Source organism: Phycodurus eques, chromosome 19 (genome assembly GCF_024500275.1).
Source record: "Phycodurus eques isolate BA_2022a chromosome 19, UOR_Pequ_1.1, whole genome shotgun sequence".
NCBI lineage: Eukaryota > Metazoa > Chordata > Actinopteri > Syngnathiformes > Syngnathidae > Phycodurus > Phycodurus eques.
Genome location: NC_084543.1, coordinates 18,205,297 through 18,227,271, shown reverse-complemented (window position 1 = coordinate 18,227,271; position 21,975 = coordinate 18,205,297). Strand labels below are relative to the sequence as shown.

Here is a 21,975-nt window from a genome sequence, read left to right as displayed (position 1 = left end):
AAAACAAGAGACACAAAAACATCACTGAACTAAATAGCTTTTATTAATTAATTAGTGGTTAAGGAAAGAAACATTGTACAATAATCAGTTACAACAATGTTAATTCACTTCGAAGTGCCGATCACGAAACCACTAAGATAAATTGTGCATTAAAAAAGCTGAAATATTTGATCTTCTCTCATAAGCGTGTCAAGAAACTTCTAAAGGCAAGGTATGTGCCGGCAGCTGTATGCAAAAAAAAAATGTACTTTATGCCTTATGAACGGCACTGTGATTATTTACAAAATCAAACACAACTGAAACACACTTCCTCCTGGACTAGAAACAAGCTTCGACGAGAAAAGTACTGTAGAACTTGACATTTCATCCAGTTTACAGAATGTTCTGTTCCTCCCCCAGCCTAATTGGCCACATCCCACTTCCTCCCTCCCTCCTCCATGCTTGAGTTATTTTGGAAAATCGACTTATATTTGATCTTGCCCAAAGGAAGGCAGTCATCGCAAAACGTACATTAATCTAGTTAGTTAATAGGAGTTTGACCCCACGAGAACCAATCATACAGTTGAATAGGCATTGGTCACACAAATGTGGGAATTGTTGGACTTGATGTGGCAATTTGATGGTCGAGCGCCAGGGGGCAGCAGCAGGCTGCAGGATGGCGCAATCTGCGTTTGCAACGGACTCACGTGACTCCGCGCGCAACCTTTAAGATACGAAGCAAGAAAGAGACGACAAATACCGGAAAATGTGGACGACAGTTAAAACGATGATCTGATCGTCATTCTCTGGATCTCAGGATCCGCGTCATAGCGCGAGGGCGCAGCGGAACATGAATGCGCATGCCCGATTTCATTTCAATGTTTTCAGTTGGAATACCCGTTTGACGGTGAAGTTCTGCGGAAGCCGGTCCTCTTCCTGTCAGCCATTTTGGAAACGATTCGATTGCGGGCCGCCCGTCAGATGCGATTGAATTCCTTGCTCCGGAAGCGGAACGCTTTCAAAAGCTAAAGCTCGCAAATTGTTCCCCGCCGTTTGTAATAGAGAAGGTGAAGCGAGGCAACCGATGCCGTTAAGGCCTTCATTTTGAAAAAGATCAGGGCCGCGACGCGTCGTCCCTTTTCATTTGAGGATGATTATTTTTGCTCGAGGCCGATGCAAATGCTCGACCGCCATCGAGCGATGCCTCGTTTGTGTCTATTGGACGCGGCGCTGGAAACAACACTGCTTTAAGGGCAGAACGTCCGAAAGCGCGAGGTGCAGTAGGGGCGTCCGGAGGCAGCTTGTCTCCTGACGCGCGTTCTGCTCAAAAAAGGGAAGCTCGACGAGGCCTTCGTCGTAGGAGGGTCAGAGTGTGAGAGTGGTTAGTTGAAAATTAGTTGAAATGAACACGCGACCGCTTTGAGTCCCGAAGGAACGAGACGCAACGTAACAATTGAAGGAGGAGAGAGCAGATCTGTTCAATCCTTACGTTGGATTCTTTTTGGGGGGATTTTTTATTATTTTTATTTAAATTTTTTTTTTTTTTTTTTTTTTTTTTTTACAGGAGTTAAAACTCCTCGTTCTTTATCTAGTCGCTGTCTCTGTCTTTATCCTCGTTATCCTCCCCGGCATCGTGGCTTTCGTCCTCCTCCTCCTCCTCCTCCTCGTCGTCCTCGTCCTCGTCTTCGTCTTCATCCTCCCCTCCGCCGTTCATCATCTCCATCTCGACCTCCGCCGCCCCTCCCTCGAGCTCCGCGTCCGCTCGGTCGAAGAGCTCGGCGTTCTGGGAGACCTCCACCATCTCGGTGCCCTGGACGACCTCGACGGCGCCGTCGCGGACTTTCTTGACGCAGAAGGTGAAAGGCGGCACCTTGTACACGGCGGTCTTGGACCGGGCGTAAACCACGTGGTCCGGCGTGAAGGCTTTCTGCATCTTGTCACGGGATGTCTGGAGTTTCTGCTTGCGTTCGGGATTGACGCTCATGCGTGTTCCTAGCTTTCCCATCTTCTTCTCGATGTTGTGCCGGGTCTTCTCCAGGTTCTCCTTAGCCTTTTGCTTAGTATTCTCGATGTTCTCCTTAGTTTTCTGCTTGGTCTTCTCCAGATTGGCTTTCGTCTTCTGCTTTGTCCTCTCCAGATTGTCCTTGGTTTTTTGCTTGGTCCTCTCCAGGTTTTCCTTGGTTTTCGCCCTGGTCTTATCCATCTTCTCCTTGGAGAACACTGTCTTCAGGGTCTGTACACGCTGCAGACTGCTACGCTTGATGCGCTCAGCACGGGTCTCTTCGAGGACGTCCTCGATCGTCACTCCCTCCTCGTCCGAGGACAGGTCTACGGTGGGCTTGTTCTCCTTGTCTCCTTCTTCCGCCTCCTCCTCCGCAGCTTCCTTGAGCTCGAGCACGCTCCCTCCTCTGCTCCCCGATACGGACTCAGAGACCCGCATGGATTTGGACACATTGAGTTTTGAGGGAACCTTGACTTCGTCCTGGGGAGAAGAGAGAAGGTATCGATTAATGTGAAGGCAATTAACCGTGCTCGATTTCCACGCACTAATTACGAATAGAATATCATCAAATGCTTCCAAACCGGTCACCGTTCCATTTTTCTTGGCGATTGGACTGCTGCGTATCCTTACTGCACAATGAAAACCCATCAAGATGTCTCGATGTGCAGTACGTGTGCTCGTTAGGGCTTTCCGCGCTTTCAAATAAACACGAGTATAAAGATGACCGGAGTGAGGCACGCGAGGCGCTCGTCAAAGTCACGCAAAAAGACGCGGAATTACACACGAGCTAGAACCGAGGTGTTCCCGGTTCACCGCGCAACCTTGCGATTATCCTTCCAGTTTGACTCACGTCAGTCATGCCGGCGGGAGAAATTGCAGAGAAACCAAATGCACGTTCGAGTTGGCGGAGGCGAGGCAATGGAAAACAACGCCGTTGGCCAAAGTTTTGTGTCAGCTCCTATTTTCCGAGCGAAGCCGCGTGCCAGCGTTGCCCCGACGCTCGCGTTGCTATAGGGTGTGACGACCCGTTTACTCGCCCACGCGTGTCAGGGCAAAGGTAAAGTTCTCCTGACAGGCTTCCTTGGATTTGCAGTTGTCACAGCCGCTAGATGAAACTTTTCACTGGTGCGACCATTGCATCGGAACCGTCGCCATGATCGGCATCGTCGGCAAAAAAAAACGGAGACTCGGCGAGCGGTTCGGGTAGTTTCTGCGTAAGAGTTTGGATACCGAGCGCGACGCGCGAGGAAGCCTCCCCCCCCTCGTCTCGCGTGACCCTTCACCTTTGGAATACAATGCACTCGAGATTGTTAACGAAGGGCTGGAAAAGACGAACTTCCCTTTTCCACGATGCCGAGCGTTGAAGGCGGATGTCGTCGCGAAATGTTGCGCGTTTTCCTTCGGTCGATCAAAACAGGAACACGATCGATTCCGAACAAAAGACACAGGAAGGTGGGCTTACGCCGCCGCCGCACGAAGTCGGTCCCGGCGCAAATCGGACGATGCTCGAGAGATGCGGAAAAGTGGAAAATGCGCTCAGCAGGAAGATGACGGCATCGAAAGGCCGGGAGCGAGGCGAGGGCGGGGCGCATCTCCATTCTATTGTCGTCTGCCGCGGCCCGACGGCGCTTTTATGAAGGTATTGTATTGCGGTGTCTCGGGTCCGTTTGACCTTGAAAGAGGAATCCCGCCTGCCTTTCCTGACCAGCTGCGTCGAAAGGAAAACGGAAAATATTTGCTTCTCGATGACAAGTCTTCCTTCGCGGCTTGAAACGCTGCCGTACTTGACCTCTTCGTACTGGCCAGACTTGTCTTCTCACCAATAATGTTCCGTGCGCGCTATTGAAGTCGGGCGACGGTAATTTGGTTCGAAGGTGCTGCCGACCTGCCAAATGCGGTCGGATTTCAGCAGCGACTCGACGGATGCGCAAAAAGTTCCGCCACGGCACAGAAAGCTTCACTTGTCCCGAATCGCCGTGAGCGTTCCATACGCGCGCATACGTCACGAAAGCACGTTCGGAGTATCTGGGAAGGTTCGAGCGTCCGCCATGTTGCGTTGACATCCTGAACCTCCAAATTTAATGGGACATTGTTCTCCACGAAGCTGCAGGAAGGCACACACGGAAAACAGACAAACGAGGTACGCGGCGCTGCCGGTGCGAGCGTGTGTTTATTGGACGGTCTCGACCGAAGTTCTCTTTTGTGCGAGCGAAACAGGAGAAACAATTTCCACGTATGATTTGCGCCCGAACGGAGGGAAATGACCGGCGTTCCGGAACAGGCCGTAGCGCCGTCGGGGAAATAACGGGAGTTGAACGAAAGGCGTTTATTTCCACGTGACACAACTTTGACTGATTTTCCGCGCAATGTTTTAGGTGCCATTTCCACCGCGAGTATGTCGACGTGGAACGCCCGCCACGTCGATACATTCGAACAAACGAAAAACATTCGACGCCGTTGTACCGTAGCTCGGTTTGTAACAATCGCTCCCTCGGGATTCGACGGCCGGAACGATCGCGGTCCATCCCGCCGCGCGCAAAAAGACAAAACGCCGACTAGTTGTCGGGGAGACGCTAACCGGGGTGCCCTCGAGCAAGGCACCGACCATCACGCGCGCCGAAGCCTCCCTGATGCACACAAACAGCGAGGATTCCTCTGGCGTGCGAGCGCGCGCGCCGACCGGATTAAGAGAACCGGCTCGGCGCATATTTTACAATTGGGAAATGTCACGGCACACCGACACGCCGCCAAATGGGACAAAATGTGGACGCATTGGTGACCGGATGGACTTCCTGCCGGCTCACAGGAGAGCTTTTATGTGTTCTGTCCGTCGCGACGTGACCGTTTGAGGTTCCGGCCGCGCGAGCGTAGCAAGCGAGGAACCGATGTTTGACTGACTTCCAGAGCGAGCCAATCAGCAGTGGCCGACGTCACGTCAGCGCCCCGCCGCTTTTTTGTCTTTTTCTGCGCATGTCAAATTTATCAAGAGAGCTCCTCGTTTAAGACCCTGGCGCCCCAGCCGGAAGTGGCGTCATAAAACAAGACGACGCGCCAGCGACACGAAGCAAAAGAAGCGTACTCTTCGTGAACTGTGTGCTCGTCCTCATGCTCAATCTAAAAATAGACATACGCCATTTTCGTTTGGTTCCTTTCGGCATGATTCAAGGCGACTTCCCGAGCCGCGAGCATCTGCGAAGTATTTGTCGACGCGTTGCAGGGCGACCTCTCAATACGCGTTCGTCGGACGACTCCGCCCGCACCGCAACCTCTCATCAGCTCCGCGGAGAGGAATCCCGCCATAACACACCCCTCTCTGTTACCGTTTTCCTCTTTCGACTTCAGCTACCGTCAACTCCCCTTGTTGCTAACCCAAAGCCAGATGTCTTTGTGTGTGTGTGTGTGTGTGTGTCATACCTGCGTGAGCAACATCAGTCCTGTCCGCTGTAGGAGTACACATTCCATTACACATGAAAACAGCGCCTCGCGCATGCTGCGGGGTTTTCCAGTCGAGCAGGAAAACACGGAATCGGGTGAGGTTAAGAAGAACCGAATGGGCCTCCGACGGGGACGCCGTATTTCCGTTTTGCAAGGGGGGCCCGAATAAATCGGTCCATTCAGTCAAACCTTATTATGATGATTATTTTCATTTTGACTTTCGAACTCCGTGCAATGACGACATAAACGTAACGTCGGCCAACGGGGCATGGAATTGTAGGCGTACGTGAAAAGACCCACTCACACATCAAGGTTATATTTTAAGGTTGTCATTTTCTTCCGATTGGATTAGATTTGATTATAAGTCGACTATATCGTGGAATTTAAAAAAAAAAAAAAAGAGGATTTCTTGATATATACTGCACAGTGCAACTTGGCCATTTGCTGGCTAAGTTGTTGCTCGCGCCTTTTTTGGGGGGGTTTTAGCTCACTTTGTAATTCTAATGACAGGATAAAATAGCGGCGTTTTGTCTTTTGCGGACGTACGCGCTTTCGTCCAGTCGAAGCGGCGTGTGCTTCTTTTTTTTTTTTTTTTTTTTTTTGCGGAAAGTCATTTCTCGAGGGAGTAGCATGGGAAAAGCGTGTGATGGTCACACGCGGCGTCCAAATCTTGGGAGGGAACTTCCAATTCCTCCCCTTCTTTTTCCAGTCGGAGCCATGGGACCAGAGAGAGCGAGATTGCTATATAAAGTGATGGCATGCGAAAGGGATGAGTCACCCGGCCCGGTGTTGCGCCGGAGCGTGGTAGCGTGCTTTTCTCGCCCCCTCCATTCTGACTCTTTTTTACTTCTGTCTGCTGCTCTTCTTCTTCTTCTTCTTCTTCTTCGTTTTTTGTTTTGTTTATTTCCTTCCATCTGCACAAATTCCCTTCGTTCCTTACCCCCGGTCACGCCGGCATTTGTTTTCCAATTCCTTTGCGGTTGGTTACCTTGCAGCTCACCGTTGGAAGGATGACCGAATGCGGGATATTCGATCATCGGGAACGAGGCCGACCGGCATCGGCGCCGTGGCGACGTCGCAAATATTTCCGTATGTTTTGGTTCCAGATAAGCCAAAAGGCTACAGGAAAATGTTCTCACCACCGCCGGTGTATTTGCACGGCCATTGGCCAAGAAGATTGTGCCGACGACCAGTACGAGCACACTTATCGTGCGCGCTCGAGCGGGGCGGCTTTGTTCTTGCGCATCCATGAATCTAACACAAAATAAAGATTTCGTGCACTGTTTCCAAGGCTGCGGGCGTGCTGAAGTGTGGAAGCTGTGAAGTGTTCACTCTTCCTCCCCGCAAGACACAGCTTGCCATTGTCAGCTAGCACCGGAGCCCGTGTTCAGCACATACTTGGGCTCGGCGGCATTCCGATCGTGCGCTTAACACGTCGGCACGTGCAGATATATCGACAAATGCAAATGCGCTCACGTAGACGCAGACGTGAAGGTAAGCAAACCCCGAAATATTGAGGTAATGGTGAATTGACATTTTACTCGTAACATTTGGAAATGGTTTTCAAAAGAACTTTTGAGACGATCAGATTGAATGTTACCGCCCTGGGGTCCTCACTCGGCCGATATTATGTACATTTCCCCACGCTCGGCTAACAGTGACGCGGGCCCGGAGTGGCCGTTGCCACGGCCACCTCGTGTGAGTCTTTTCAAGAACAATGGAGGAGCTGGGCAGATTTATAAAGCTGGAAAAGAAAGTGGTTTCCTCAACGGCTGTTTGTGTTTGTGCCCTCCACGCGAACATCGGAGGAATGCGAGGATCGCAAAAGAGTCAAAAGTGGGGCCCGACCAAGATGGACCTTTTTGACATCGCATATTTGGCACAATCAAATTGATTGATCAGCCGATTCATCAAAAGATAGAGAACTCATAAAATAACTTACAGGCAGAACATTTGACCGTTTTTACAATACTCAATACGATGTTCGTTAGTATTTGTTTAACTTTACAACAGAGAGAAAACATTGCTAAAAATCAGTTGATTTTTAAAAAACATTTCCCCCAATTTTGAAAAATGTTTGTTTAATGTCATAGGGTTGTAATGCTAATGTGTGTACAAAAATTAAAACGGGAAAAATCAACAAAAACCGTCCACTTTTTGCTGATATGAGAAGGGCTCAAATCAGCCGATTAAATCGGCCAGCCAATTAAACGGTCAAAAGAGTAAATTAGTCAAGTTTAGTGGCATAACATTGATTTGCCGTTGGTTTGGCAGCCCCAAACCCGTCGCCCTTTGCACCAGTCCATGAGTGAGCCTCTTTGATCTTTGAGTGCCACCATATTTTTGCCTGCTGAGATTGGTCATTGCAGCGAGTTAAAAAAAAGTCAGTGTCAGTCTTGGTAGCAAGCCACATCAACATCAGTCTGGGAAAAGAGCATGACCACGTTCCACACCTCAGAGACCTGAGAAATGGCAACTCACATGTCCGACGGGGACAGGTGGCGAAAAAGACTGAGAAAGTTGAGGAATGCTCATCGAACACCTGCTTGGAAGATCCCACAGGTGAACAGGCTCATTGGGAACAGGCGGGTGCCGTGATTGGCTAGAAAAGGTCCATAATATCATCAAACGGTCGAGAGAATCTGGAGGAATCACTGCATGGAAGCAAGCGGCGAGGCCGAAAACCAACATTGAATGCCCGTGACCTTCGATCCCTCAGGCGCCACTCCATCAAAAACCGACATCAATGTGGAAAGGATATCCATCCCCACGTGGGCTCAGGAACACTTCAGAAAACCAATGAAAACCAACTTGAAACTCTACTATGCAAAGCAAAAGCCATTTATCAACAACACCCAGAAACGCCGCCGGCTTCTCTGGGCCCGAGCTCATCCAAGATGGACCGGACCGATGCAAAGCGGAAAAGTGTTCCGTGGTCCGACGAGTTCACATTTCAGATTGTTTTCGGAAATTGCGGTCGTCGTGTCCTCCGGGCCGAAGAGGAAAAGAACCATCCGGACTGTTACGGACGCAAAATTCAAAAGCCAGCATCTGTGATGGCATGGGGCCGTGTTAGTGCCAATGGCATGGCTAACTTACACATCCTGTGAAGGCACCATTCATGCTGAAAGGTACATACAGGGTTTTGGAGAAACATATGCTGCCATCCAAGCGACGTCTTTTTCCATGGACGCCCGTGCTTATTTCAGCGAGACAACGCCAAACCACATTCTGCACGTGTTACAACAGCGTGGCTTCGTCGTAAAAGAGGGCGGGCACTAGACTGGCCTGCCTGCAGTCCGGACCCGTCTCCCATTGAAAACGTGTGCCGCATTATGAAGCGTAAAAAATATGACAACGGAGACCCCGGACTGTTGACCGGCTGAATCTGTAAAGAAGAATGGGAAAGAATTCCACCTCTAAAGCTTCAACAATTAGTGTCCTCAGTTATCAAACGTTTATTGAATGTTTGTTCAAAGAAAAGGTGATGTAACACAGTGGTAAAGAAGCTTTTTTGGAACGGGTTGCAGCCATCGAATTCTAAGTGAATGATTATTTGCTAAAAACTGTAGTTTGTCAGTCTGAACATGAAATATCTTGTCTTTGTAGTGTATTCAATGAAATATAGGTCGAACATGCTTTGCAAATCATTGTATTCTGTTTTTATTTATGTTTAACACGACGTCCCAACGTCATTGGAATTGGGGTTGTACAATGTGGCCCGGGTCCAAAAAGGACTCTTCTCAGATGAGGCTGCATCTTTTTTTAGGTGATTTTGTAATGGGGGGGGGGAAAAAAAAAAAAGGATCTATTTCAAATCCTTAGGAAATGAATTTCGAACCGAAGTGAATCTGGATCAGTGTTACTTGCGATTGCTCTTCTCAAAATAACATATTACTATTTTGACTGAAATTAAATTGCACCTTCATCTGGCTTGTCACGCAATTAACAAGAAGTCGTTAACTCATGGACTGGCAAAAATGCAGAAATGACTAATGCACTGGGCACCTGCAAGGCTTAACAACACATACCAAAACTCTTGCAACCAGGAGAGTTTCAAACAAATAAATAAACGGACTCAGTAACATGGCAAGCATTAACTACACAAACCCGAACCAAAAAAAAACTGGATCTAACCAGAACTGAACACAATACACAAACTAACGAGATGAAACACATGTTCAATCGAGGCTCGGCTGGAAAATGAGGCTCATGAGGAGCAATTTTTTTTCCAATTAGAAAATGAGCCACAGGCGCTCATGCAAACCAAGTTTATAAATGAGGAAATAAGGAATCGACTCAATCATTGAAAAGCGTGAAAATATCAAAGCAAATATCAGCAGTCTAAATCAGACTGTGAAATGATCTCCAAGTATTTCCATCGATTTAGTTTGGCACCACCGGATCACAAAGTCATCTGACTTTGTCAAATTTCAAAGTGAGTCTCATTTGGAAAAAAATGACTTGTGAACATCTGTCGTATAGCTCTGACTACACATACTATTTCCTTCTTAACTACCAAATAAACATTTGAGTATGTAAAAGTATTTGAGTAGTAACACCTCTTTTGACCCCTTTTTTTTTTGGGTGGGGGGGGGGGGGGGCAGTATCACAACAAGCCTTTCGGAGGATTTATGACTAAAATCACATGAACAATGGAATCATATGAGGAGACAAAATGTGATTAAGTTTGAGTATAACCGCAACTTGGGAATATGAGTCATCCGTGTGTGACTCATATTCCCGAGTTGTAAAGTCAAGAAATGAAAAAAAAAAAAAAAAAAAAAAAAGTTTTTGTAAGAGGGGAGTTTGACGCAGTTTCGATACAAAAGAAAACCGCAGTCCAGGCCGCTGTCATTTATGGTTTGCCAGTTATGCAGTTGCCCACTGAATGCTAGGCCTCATTATCTGGGAAGGGAGGGGTGGGGGGCGGGGGGCTTTCCTCTGAGGAACACCACCTCAACACGATAAACTCCTTCCACGGTTCAGCTTAGCTTGCCATAGTATTGTGCGGAAAATGAACTTCGATCTGGCTTTCATCACGAGTGTCACACAAGCGGGACACGGTGTCACAATCTGGATCTGTCGCAAGTCAGGAATTCTTTGGGAAAGTTTTCCTTTCACTTCCGTTCATTCGGTTCCAAAAGTATGGATTCTCTGCCAAGCTCCAGTCTTTGAGGTACTGCTGTGCTCGGTAAGCCCACGAGGTCGTACGGTACGGACCGGTCGATGCCCTTCACGTGTAGCACAGTGAAAATGCAAAAGCTTCCGCGCTATCCCAAATTGGAAGCGACTGTCGTGATAATACCGAGCGGTGTACCCCACCTCTCGCCCAAAGTCATCCGCGGGAGGCTCTCGTCTAGCTCAATGAGGACAAGGGGTCTCGGAAATGAAAGGGTAAGACGGTGGGGATCCAAACGGATTTTGGCGGCATTGTACATGTAACTTTGCAATTCCCTTCTCTTGTTCCTGACAACCATATTCGACTCAGGAAGCATTTTATAGAAACAATCCCACGTTGTGGTGTAGATGTCAACGCGTGTTCTTTTAGGCCGTGTATCAGATGTTGGTGACCAAACAGGAACCCATTCTCAATGGCTCTTTCCTTCACACAATCAAACAAGTATGTGAGAGGTGCTATTTTTAGACATGACATCGCTGTCTTAACATTGTCTCCATACTCTCATTCTTTGATCCTCTCACCCTCTTTCTCAATTTTGCCCTCGCACATGACTTCACCATCTTGCTGTCACACGCACCTTTTGTATCTAATGAACCTTAGAGGGAACACTCCCGAAAAAGAAAATGGGCCGGTCTTTGTTGAAAGAACATTTCACACCATCGGCCTTGTAAACTTAGCCCGGAGCGTTTGAGACTACGATGTCCATATTTGGACAGGCCTGGGTCGACCTGTGAACGAGAAGGGGCTTTGCTCATGATACATTAGCAAATATAACTCCCGGGCTGTGCAATGGAGCAAAATGCTCTGTGTCGTTTTTTTGCAAATCTTTCTGCTGATTTCACATGAGGAACACGTGGGACAGTGGCCCACGAGATCTGGCATATTATGATTTTGAAAAAAAAGTGTCACCTTTTGTTACATGGAGAAAATCTCCCCAAAACCTGAATAAGCAAACGATCCCCCAGAAAATCAGCAAACGGGTGAATTTGTAGTCTGACGGACTGCGAAAAAACATATCGCTAACAGCGACGTCCGCTTGCAAGAGTCGAAGCTGCACCGTAGTTACAGATACAAAAAGCGAGGCACTTCCTGCCCCCGACCGAATAGGATCGGTACTGTTCGGTACTGTACCGAAAAATCGGAATATGAATACGTGTACAGTTACGCCCTTACAGTTGAATACATTGTGTCTGCGGGACAACAATTCGTAACCACCCGAGGTTTGTGAATCCAGGATTCTCATACTTTGAAAAGGTCAGGATCCAGAGAAGCCCAAAAGAAGGATTCCAAATATTTGAAGATAATGCCAATGACAATATGGGGTGAGAAAAACAGACTTTATTGACAGAAACACTGGGAGTCCAGTGAATAACTTTTATGCAGCTGGCACAAGCTCAAGTCGCGCTTTTTGCCCTTTTCACAACACCCCTAGGACTAACCAGCCCAGGGTAGACTCAGCTGGACAGGCTCCCTGGTGAGCATAAGCAGAGAGAAGTTGGAAGAAAAGGTGGGGATTATGCCTTTGAACTCCAGTCCAGGACTATTTCAGGTTTATATGGAAGAGCAGCTGAGTGAACAAAACAAGTATGTAAAAAGCAAATAATCCAAATGTGAGGAGAGGAGCAGGAATGAGGGCGATGGGAAGGCGGGTAGGGCGGGCTCGGGCGCGGTTGCTTGAGGAGGAAAAGATTTGGAGGGAATTGTCCACATGGGTGGACCGTGGAGGTTCCGAGTGGGAGTGAGGAACGGGGTTGCTGGAACAGAAATGGTTCCACGTGAAGATGAGTAGGCAGAGAACAATGGCTGCTTGTGCAATGAATCGGCTGTCTAAATATGGTCTCTGCCTCTTCATCGTAACACACCCGAGTCACCCAGCACAGTGGGGATGGACTCCTTCAGCACCTTTACATTGACCTCTTACAGTTTAGCATGTTGACCCATCACCGTGATGGGGGGGAATCTTGGGTCACAAATTCTTACTGCGCCCTTTATTGTCCTCTCGGCTTATCGGTCTCTACTGGACGGTGTCTGTCTTGCACGTGGCCATATTTGGGACAAAGGTCCACGCGCGGTCCCCACGGAGCGTCATCGGCATTGTGCAGGAATGCGGGACAAGGCTAACGTTTCATTTGTGCTCTCAAAATACAGTGCAGTCGATTCACCCGGAATGTGGTGAAACGAACGAAGGAAGAGAGAGCTTTAAAAAACGGGCAAAGGCAGCCAATCCGTGAAGGCGACAGTATCCAAAGAAACGGGAGGCAAAAGGGCGAGGTCGATAATCGGAACAGGGTCGAGGCTTACCCTTGCATTCATCTTATCATGATTTGTTGGGCTTTTCGAGCTGTACGTTGCTACTCGATTTTCATCGTTTCATACTCCATTTGCTTTTTCTAAACTTCTGCCAAAATGGAAAAAAGAACTGAGTTTTGTACACTGAGCCACTGCAAAATGTGCAGTTGTTCAATTTTGAATTGGATTAGCTAGCTGTTTTCCTATCATTGCTGTTGTAATAGCTTTTCACTTCCTGTCTTTGTCCCCCCCCCCCCCCCCCCCCGTTTTTTTCCTGTTGTTGTTGTTGTTGTTTTTTGTGTCTCTATAGCAATCAGTCAATTTGAGTATTTGCTTTCATGCCTCCCTCTCGCCGTATTTGCAGTGCAACCATTGCTGGCAGATTCAGCGGACGAGGGTTCTGCGATCGCCATTTTTTCATGTGCGCATATGGATATGGGGCAGGTGCAGGATTTATGTCGGCCAAAATTCCTTCATTTCCAAAAACGGAGGACATCTGTTCCGTGACAAAATTCAGTCACATGCTCGAGATCCACGAACGTGTCCAAATTGATGTTCATTTTGATTTGATGCTGACGTTTGAACGTGTAACATTGTCCTAAACTGCGGGGCTACTGCTGCTCGACGAGACTCTCGTCTCGTTCCAGTAAATAAATGCGATCATTCGAATCAACAGAAGTTGGACTAAAATGTCTTCGCACACAGCGGGAAGGGGCGAGCCATCACATTCCAGGGTTGGGCCGTCGTATCGTCAGCTGAGCTTTCTGCCTGCGTGTGGGCAAATGTTGTCAAGTAACGGAAGTTGCTGAAATTGCACCGGTCCCTTCGTCATGCCCCTTTCGGACGCAACTCGCTGAAGCGGGATATTTGTCCAACGTGCGCAAACACACGAGTGCTGCAGCTTTGCGCATACCGACGTGACAGTTTACACACACACACGGCAGTGACGCCTCTGATTCCGCATCGCGACCTTCCACCTGGAAGCTGTGAGAAAGTCAGGAGCAGTCCAAAAGTAATGAGCCCAGTCCAGTTCAATGGAACCTACATTTCTTTCAGAAATGTTCACTGTTTGTAGTTTAGATACTTGCTTGAAGGTTGTTGTTGTTTTTGTGTAAGCCTGTTTTCTTCATGTCCGGCGCATTGGAAACGAGGTCGTCGTCGGATGCCCTTCAGAAGCAGAGAGCCGGGATTGAATGTCTGGCCCTGGAACGGAACCGCCTCGGAACGTTTTCGAAATGCTGCCATAGGCTACAGCGCCGTCCACAAAAGTGGGCGTCCACAATCGAAGAGCCTCCATCCACATTTGGCAGCCGTTTCGAAACGTTGAGCGGGCGCTTCCATTTCAGAGCAAGAAATGCAATTCAATGGCAGCTCTCTGCTTCTGGCGGCCATACAGCGATGACATCATTTCCAAAATGACTGACAATTAGCAATTGGGGAAAAAAACCCAACAACCTTCAAACATGTATTTAAAACACTAACCCTGAACGTTTCCGAATTGGTCTCATTTGGACTGCACCTCGTACTTCAATTTCAATTTCATCAAGAGATGAAGAACAATTTGGAAGAGTTTTTATCAGATCAACGGGCCCGTGGCCATCCCCGTCCCCTTTCTGAGTCGCACGAAGTCATTGCGAAAATATAGCTCCCTCGGTTCAGGTAACAAAGTCACGAAACCTCGCTAGGACTTCACTTGTGGAAGGAAACGGTCGAGCGGTTGACAGTGACGAATAGAGCACAGATTCAAATCCAACGTTCAACCCCGAAGCTCCTGTCGCGCTGTGCAGCCCGCCGCCCCTGCAATAAACGCCGACCGCTCAGTAGCTGCGTGTCTTTATTAGCAGCGGAGTGTTCTCTTCTGTACGTAGAACCGCTTCGGTCCACATCCCGCGAATCCAAGTCCGAGAAGATCGACGCCTCAGACCCCAGTTAAAAACAATCTGGCCAAACGCGGAGGTAGTTGTAATTTGCGTCAAACAGGCATGAGAGCAACGCTGTCCCACTTGTCATTTGCTGCCCGCAGCTCGCTTTTTACTGGCCTGCCGCATATTCTGAAAATAACATTTCACATGGTCCGTGTCAAGCTTGTGCTCGCCTTAATTGCATTGTAAAATGAAAGACAGGCAAATGCTGCGAGGGATGACTACTGCTCAAGTGAATGCGTGGCTGCTTCATACGCAAGGGACTATAAAACTCAAAGACACCGTGGGAAAGAAAATCAAAGAACTCGAGCGCTGGCCTCCTCGCGTAACACAATGTCACAAGATCGCAATGTGCCCAGAAATGTTTCACGCACGCTTGCCCGACCGCGAGCGGGGTGGCCGAGCAGGGTCTCAGTCGACGGTGGCCGCCCCCCTGGGTCCGCCCCTGGGTATGTGGACACCCCGAACAGCGAGGCGTTTGATGCTGTAAAAACAGTATATTGTACTTTATCACAGTTATTCAACCATAAAAAGAGAGACTAATCGTTAAGGAAGAAGTGATGTGGGTGAGAATAAAAGGGTTTTTAAAAGATTCCTTTTCATTGGCTGTAATGCGCACCGTTCGGACGATTCAAAACCAATGGCAGACCGAGTGGCCATTCATGAAATCCGTTGCCAAACCCTGCACACCGCACCGCAGTTCACTTGGGTTCTCGGTGTGCTGCAGCCTTCAGATCAATGCACATTTTCTCCTGAAAAATATCTTTTTTTTTTTTCCTCACTGCGTGACGACTAACTTTTTTGACTACTTATTTTTAATTCGAAAAAAAGGAAGAGTTGTATGAATTAGAATGTTCCAAATTTAATATAAGTGAGAGTTATTCACTCAAATGGCTTATTACGTAGCCACTACTTTTACTTTTAGTTTTTCTCTTTCAGTCTTGATGCCCTGTCGCACCACGCTGCCTCTCGCAGGTCATTCTTGGTACTACGCTAGACTTCTGGTTTGGGGTGATGATACAAGTGTGTGTGTGAGTCATCTTAAGTACAGCACACGCTCACAGAGCAGTCAGCACATCCACGGCCAATGTTTTTAATCCTCTTGTGTGGTGTCGCTCCCGTTTGAAAATTTGTTTAAGACGTTCCAAATTGTTTTCATCGACGACGCCGGTTGATTAACGCGCAACGACACCGACTGTCTGTATTTTCCGGCTTGCTTTGAACACATGTCACGGAAAGATTGTGGCATGGTTTCGCAGGCCAAAGAAAATCGTCGTGGCAATGACAGCGGTCATTTTGCTTTTTTTCTGCTATGCAAGCAGGAACCGATATACGAGGGGCTCAAGAAGTAATGAGCTCAATATAGTTTCATCAACTAACGATTGACTTTTTTTTTGTTTTTCCAGAAACGTTCGCGGTTTGTAGTTTAAATACTTGTTCGAAGTTTGACTGTAAAAGAAAATGTGTTTAAGCCTGTGAGCCGTTTTGGAAATGAGGTCATTGACGACAGGTGGTCGTCAGAAGCAGAGAGCTGCGATTGTATTTCCTGCTTTGGAGGAGGTAAAACGCTAAACGCTTTCAACAGTTTGCAAAATGCGTATGGGCAAGCTGCAATAGGCTAGAGCACAGTCAAAACTGACTTACTTACTTTGAGTGACAAGCAAATAAAGCAGAAGACCATGTTCAGCGGTTAAACCTGGACGAGTGCTAGACTAGGGTCGAGGCACTGATCGGAGAGATCTTCGATCTTCGAGTCACCCGTTGACGACATCACCATCGTGCGTCATCACGGATGACGTAACCCTAACCTCGTACTCGTTTTGTTAACATTTTGAAGATGGATTGCCCCTTGTAATTACACCCCACTTTTAACCAGCTTCATTGCATTGTGACTTTGAAGCGGAAGAACAAGTCCAAAGGCCTAATTTCCATAAAATTGTCGAGACTTCACAAAATCACATTTGCAGGGCACAACAGCACTTTTGTTGGAACTGAAGACTAAAAAAAAACAAAAAGAAGACGTCCTGTCATGTCCCCATTACAGCTTCATGTATTTTCTTGTCCGTTGTGTTCAAACATGCTCATATAGGTGACAGGCTTGAGTATGAGTTGTTGATCTGTTGCATGTACAACCCCAATTCCAATGAAGTTGCGATGTTGTGTTAAATAGAAATCAAAACAGAATACAACGATTTGCAAAGCATGTTCGACCTATATTTCATTGAATACACGACAAAGACAAGGATATTTCATGTTCAAACTGATCAACTTGATTGTCTTTAGCAAATAATCATGAAGTGAGAATTTGATGGGTGCAACACGTTCCAAAAAGGCTGGGACAGGTGGCAAAAAAGACTGAGAAAGTTGAGGAATGCTCATGAAACACCTGCTTGGAACATCCCACAGGTGAACAGGCTCATTGGGAACAGGTGGGGGCCATGATTGGCTAGAAAAGGTCCATAATATCATCAAACGGTTGAGAGAATCTGGAGAAATCACGGCATGGAAGCGGCGAGGCCGAAAACCAACATCGAACGCCCGTGGCCTTCGATCCCTCAGGCGGCACTGCATCAAAAACCGACATCAACGTGTAAAGGATATCACCACGTGGGCTCAGGAACACTTCCGAAACACAAAATGTGAGTAAATACAGTTCGGCACTACACCCGGAAGCGGAACTTGAAACTCTACCATGCAAAGCAAAAGCCATTTATCAACAACACCCAGAAACGCCGGTGGCTTCTCTGGGCCCGAGCTCATGTAAGGTGGACCGACGCAAAGTGGAAAAGTGTCCTGTGGTCCGACGAGTCCGCATTTCAAATTGTTTTGGGGAATTGTGGACGTCGTGTCCTCCGGGCCGAAGAGGTAAAGAACCATCCGGACCGTTGTGGACGCAAACTTCAAAAGGCAGCATCTGCGATGGCATGGGGCTGTGTTAGTGCCCATGGCATGGGTAACTCACACATCTGTGAAGGCACCATTCATGCTGAAAGGTACATACGGGTTTCGGAGAAACATAGGCTGCCATCCGAGCGACGTCTTTTTCATGGACGCCCCTGCTTATTTCAGCAAGGCGATGCCAAACCACATTGTGCACGTGTTACAACAGCGTGGCTTCGTCGTAAAAGAGTTGCGGGCACTAGACTGGCCTGCCTGCAGTCCAGATCTGTCTCCCATTGAAAATGAAGCGTAAAATACAACAACGGAGACCCCGGACTGCTGAACGGCTGAAGCTGTACATCGAGCAAGAATGGGAAAGAATTCCACCTACAAAGCTTGAACAATTAGCGCCATCAGTTCCCAAACGTCGATTGAATGTTTGTTCAAAGAAAAGGTGATGTAACACAGTGGTAAAGCTTTTTTGGAACGTGTTGCAGCCATCAAATTCGAAGTTCATGATTATTTGAACTTTCGATGTTTGAACTTTAAATGTCTTGTCTTTTGTCGTGTATTCAATGAAATATAGGTCGAGCAGGATTTGCAAATCATTGGATTCTGCTTTTATTGGTGTTGAACGCAACGTCCCAACTTGATTGGAATTGGGGTTGTACTTCGCTTGCCTTTCAGGAGGTCATCAGGATTCCGAAAGACTTTCAACATTCTTCTGTTCGCATTTGTCTGTTACTTTAAAGAGGATGAATCTGAAGTCGTGACTGCTGGCGGCCACACGCGTAGATCAAAACCGCCGGCCCAAATGGCAACGATCGCGACCTTCTTGCATACATTTCACTTGATTTGAAATTCTCACGTCTGAGCTTTTCTTTCGCATTGTCTCAAATGTTTTCAGGAAGAGAGACTCCCGAACATGTGGCAAACATGTCCTTTCTACGCTCATAGTGAGTGTGGACTGCCTAAAATGGAGCTCTCCGTCGAGCAGCTGAATGGAGAATGCAAGCGACAGAGAGCGAGCGGTTGGTCCAAGACATATGACGTCTGAGTCGAGGGTGGAAACTCTGAATGTTCTTGCGCCGCTGTGCAAAAAAGCTGCAAGCCATTACGCATCACGCTGCTGCCTCATAGGCTCCCCTGAACTCCTCTTAAGCACTCTAAACAAGAGTTTATCTTCCAATGTCATCTTTGCATCCCCCCCTTCTCCTCTCTTATGACCTTTAACACAACCGAGGACACACTTGTGGTCTTTTCCAGCTTTTTTTTTTTTCCCCTTTGGAAAAGGAGGACCGAGCCAGAGAGAATTGACTTTCCAAGGGGGATTGTAGATGACTTGGACAACCAGCGAGCATTCTCGCATGCGAAGGCTCGTGTTCTTCAGGTCTATCCGTCATGTGCTATGGAAGGAAAATATCTGGAATGGATTCCGAGTGTACAGCAGGGGTGGGGCAGGGGTGGTGTAAAACAATATCTGGGATTCAAAACCAAAATACTTGACATGGTACATATCACAATACAAATGAATGCGCAGGGTTTTAGGCTACTTTGTTGCACTACTTTGAGTTTGTTTGAGTTCATATGTATTTGGATACTTGGATCATATTGACACTGTTGGGCAGAAACCTTCTTGTCCAAACTAGGTCAGTTTCATATCTTGTTTTTACAAATCGACGCGTTTGGTCAGTCCCCCGCATAGGACTTGTTGTTTTGACAAATTATTGACCAATCTAAAGTCTTGCGATGATCTCTTTGACGCTAATGGCTGAGCCGACGTGGCATTTTTGCTTTCCCTTCAAAGTAAGGGTTGAGCGCCCAGCGATACGGAAACGCGCGGCGTGTCACTTGAATGCTTTCCAGCAAAGGTTCAACTCGAACCACACCCCTGAAGTGGCCGGCATCTGAATTGGCTTCCGTCCTCTTCGAAAGCAGCATTTGTTTCATGAAAGAGAAACAATTGATTATTTCCATATCTGGAAAGCTATACGCCATCAGGTTTTCACTTGCGTTTGATATCAAAGCGTAGGACGTTTTGTTCGCAAGAGGGCCACACCCATTCATCCGACCCACCTGGTAGATCATGACTTTGAAGTTGCGTCTCTTCAGGAGCTCGGCCTCGTTGGTCTCCAGCTTCTTGATTTGTCCCCCTTGCTTCTCCAAGGTGGCTCTCACAGTCTTGACGTTGACGCTCACCTTCCGCACTTTCTCCATCATCTTGTTGACGCTGTTGGACGTGGTGCTGTGGTTCTTGGACAGCTTAGTGAGCTCGCCCTGGATGTCGGTCACCGAGCGCTCCATCTCTTGCTGCCTGGCCTCCAGCCCGCTCTGGGTCTGCTGGATCTGGTCCACGGCACCGATGATCTTGTCAAGCAAAGACAGCACCAGCACCCCGTTCACCTGCTGGTCTGACTTGCCAGACTCATCCTTGTCTTCGGCGGCCTCCCCCTCTGTTTCCATGGCGGACAGCTCTTTCTTTGCCGCAGCGAGGACATCGTCTTCATCTTCCGAGTGTGGAATGTTGACCTCGTCGTCTGAGATCTCCGTGAGGGACTGTGGCTCCAGCTGAGCGCTGGAGCACTCCATCGCTTCCATTGCTGCCATGTCAGTGAAGTTGGAAGTGTTACGTTAATAGATCAGACTTCTTCGGTTGTTGGTCTCTTGGTCCCTGCTGCTGGATTTCTCACCTGCTACTAAGTCTCTCTTTCTAGTAGAAACCCTTTTTTGTCTCAGGCATAAATGCACCCTGTCTGTCTTTGCTACACCCTGCGTTCAGGCCACTTTGTAGGTGGTGCCAAGCACAGCTGGATGTTACCACATGAGCTCCGGGATGTGAATGCCTCAGCGGGCAGAGAGACCCTTAAGTCAAGCTCCAACCAACAGTGATTTCTCTCTCTCTCTCTCTCTAGCCACTCTCCTTTTTTTTTCCATTCGCCTCTCCCCCTCTCATCAAGCCACTCCCTTTCCCCTCCCATACACAAATTTGGGATGCACATAGCAGGGGAAAGAAAAAAAAAAAAAAAAGACTCCACCTTGTAGGGCCAACCCCTTTTTTCCTATCAGTGTGGTTGGAGTCGTTCGAGCAGAGCTCAACTGAATTGTGCGTCCAAATGCTCAGACCCAGCACAAAAAAGGAATGTCAGGCATCATCAAACCCTTCTAACTCGCCCTGGAAAACACACTCGAAAACAGGAGAGAGCGCTGACGTCCCACCGTATATATATATATATATATATATATATAATAAGAAATATAATAACATAATAAGAAATCAAAAACACATTCTTCCCCGTGTTTGAATGCAAAACAAAACAAAACAAGCGCATGAGGAAAATCTTTGGATTGAATGATTTTTAAAAACAAGCTCGGCTCTCTTCCGTTCGTCACCTTCATGTGTGCATAATAACTCATCACAGGGATTGTAATTTAAGGCACAACATTTTCAGTCACAAAAAAACAGATGTTCAGTACGTATGTACAGACCCTTTCCCAAAAAGTTGAACACCGTGGGGAAGTTTATTTATGTCCATAATTCCATTCAAAAAGTTAAACGTTCATAGATTGTAGATTCAGGGCCCGCGATGTAAACCATTTCAAGTATGCATTTGTTTATTTTGACATAATTTGGGCTTCCAGCTCACAAAAGCCACGAACTCAGGAATTCCAAAAATTAGAACGCAGCAACGGGTTCGGGGATCGCCGCCAAGACAGGCACCGATCATCTGAAGTCCCCCAGCAGAACGATGGAGGCCCCCCCAACAGGGGCTCTCCGGCACCCCCTCCAAGGACTCCGAGAACGGTGGGTACTCTGAGCTGCTGTTCGGTGCATAGGCACGCGCAACAGTGAGGACCCGTCCCCCCGCCCCGCACTCTCGTCCACCGGGGTGAACCCCAACTGGGGGCAATAAGTATACCCGCACCTGCTCGGCGCCTCTCACCGTGGGCAACTCCAGGGCGGAAGAGGGTCCAACCCGTCTCGAGACAAGACCGAATGTGTACGCCCGATTATTATTATTATTATTATTATTATTATTATTATTATTATAAAATGGACGGATGATGAATTGATTTAGAAAATGGATGAATGGGTGGATGTTGTCTCCGTTACTTTACAGACGCGTTTCTGCTCCTGACTTTCAAAATAAAACTTTCCACAACAAGCCGATTGAATTGGAAATGATCACTTGAGCTCCTTTGCCACGAGAGAACAACTTCCTGGCGTGCTGTCCAATTCTGGTGAGCATCGTTGTTTCCGGAAAAGGGTCATCGACGTGACGTGTCCA

General features: G+C 47.7%; 1 protein-coding gene across 1 annotated transcript; it reads right to left on the bottom strand.

Annotated features, from left to right (window-relative positions):
• Window positions 1-25: 25 nt before the first annotated feature.
• On the bottom strand, window positions 26-20,604 carry cavin1b (caveolae associated protein 1b). The gene is made up of 2 exons (XM_061706480.1): window positions 19,766-20,604; window positions 26-2,461 (listed from the first exon to the last, which is right to left on the bottom strand). Exons 1-2 carry the CDS (start codon window positions 20,294-20,296, stop codon window positions 1,568-1,570), a joined length of 1,425 nt encoding a protein of 474 aa, XP_061562464.1. The 5' UTR covers window positions 20,297-20,604; the 3' UTR covers window positions 26-1,567.
• Between the last annotated feature and the right edge of the window lie 1,371 nt (window positions 20,605-21,975).

Coding starts and splice junctions, on each gene's coding strand:
- cavin1b (XM_061706480.1), bottom strand. CDS start 20,296: ATGGCAGCAATGGAAGCGATGGAGTGCTCCAGCGCTCAGCTGGAGCCA. Junction 2,462..19,765: donor TCAAAGTCATGATCTACCAG/GTGGGTCGGATG, acceptor TCTTCTCCCCAG/GACGAAGTCAAGGTTCCCTC.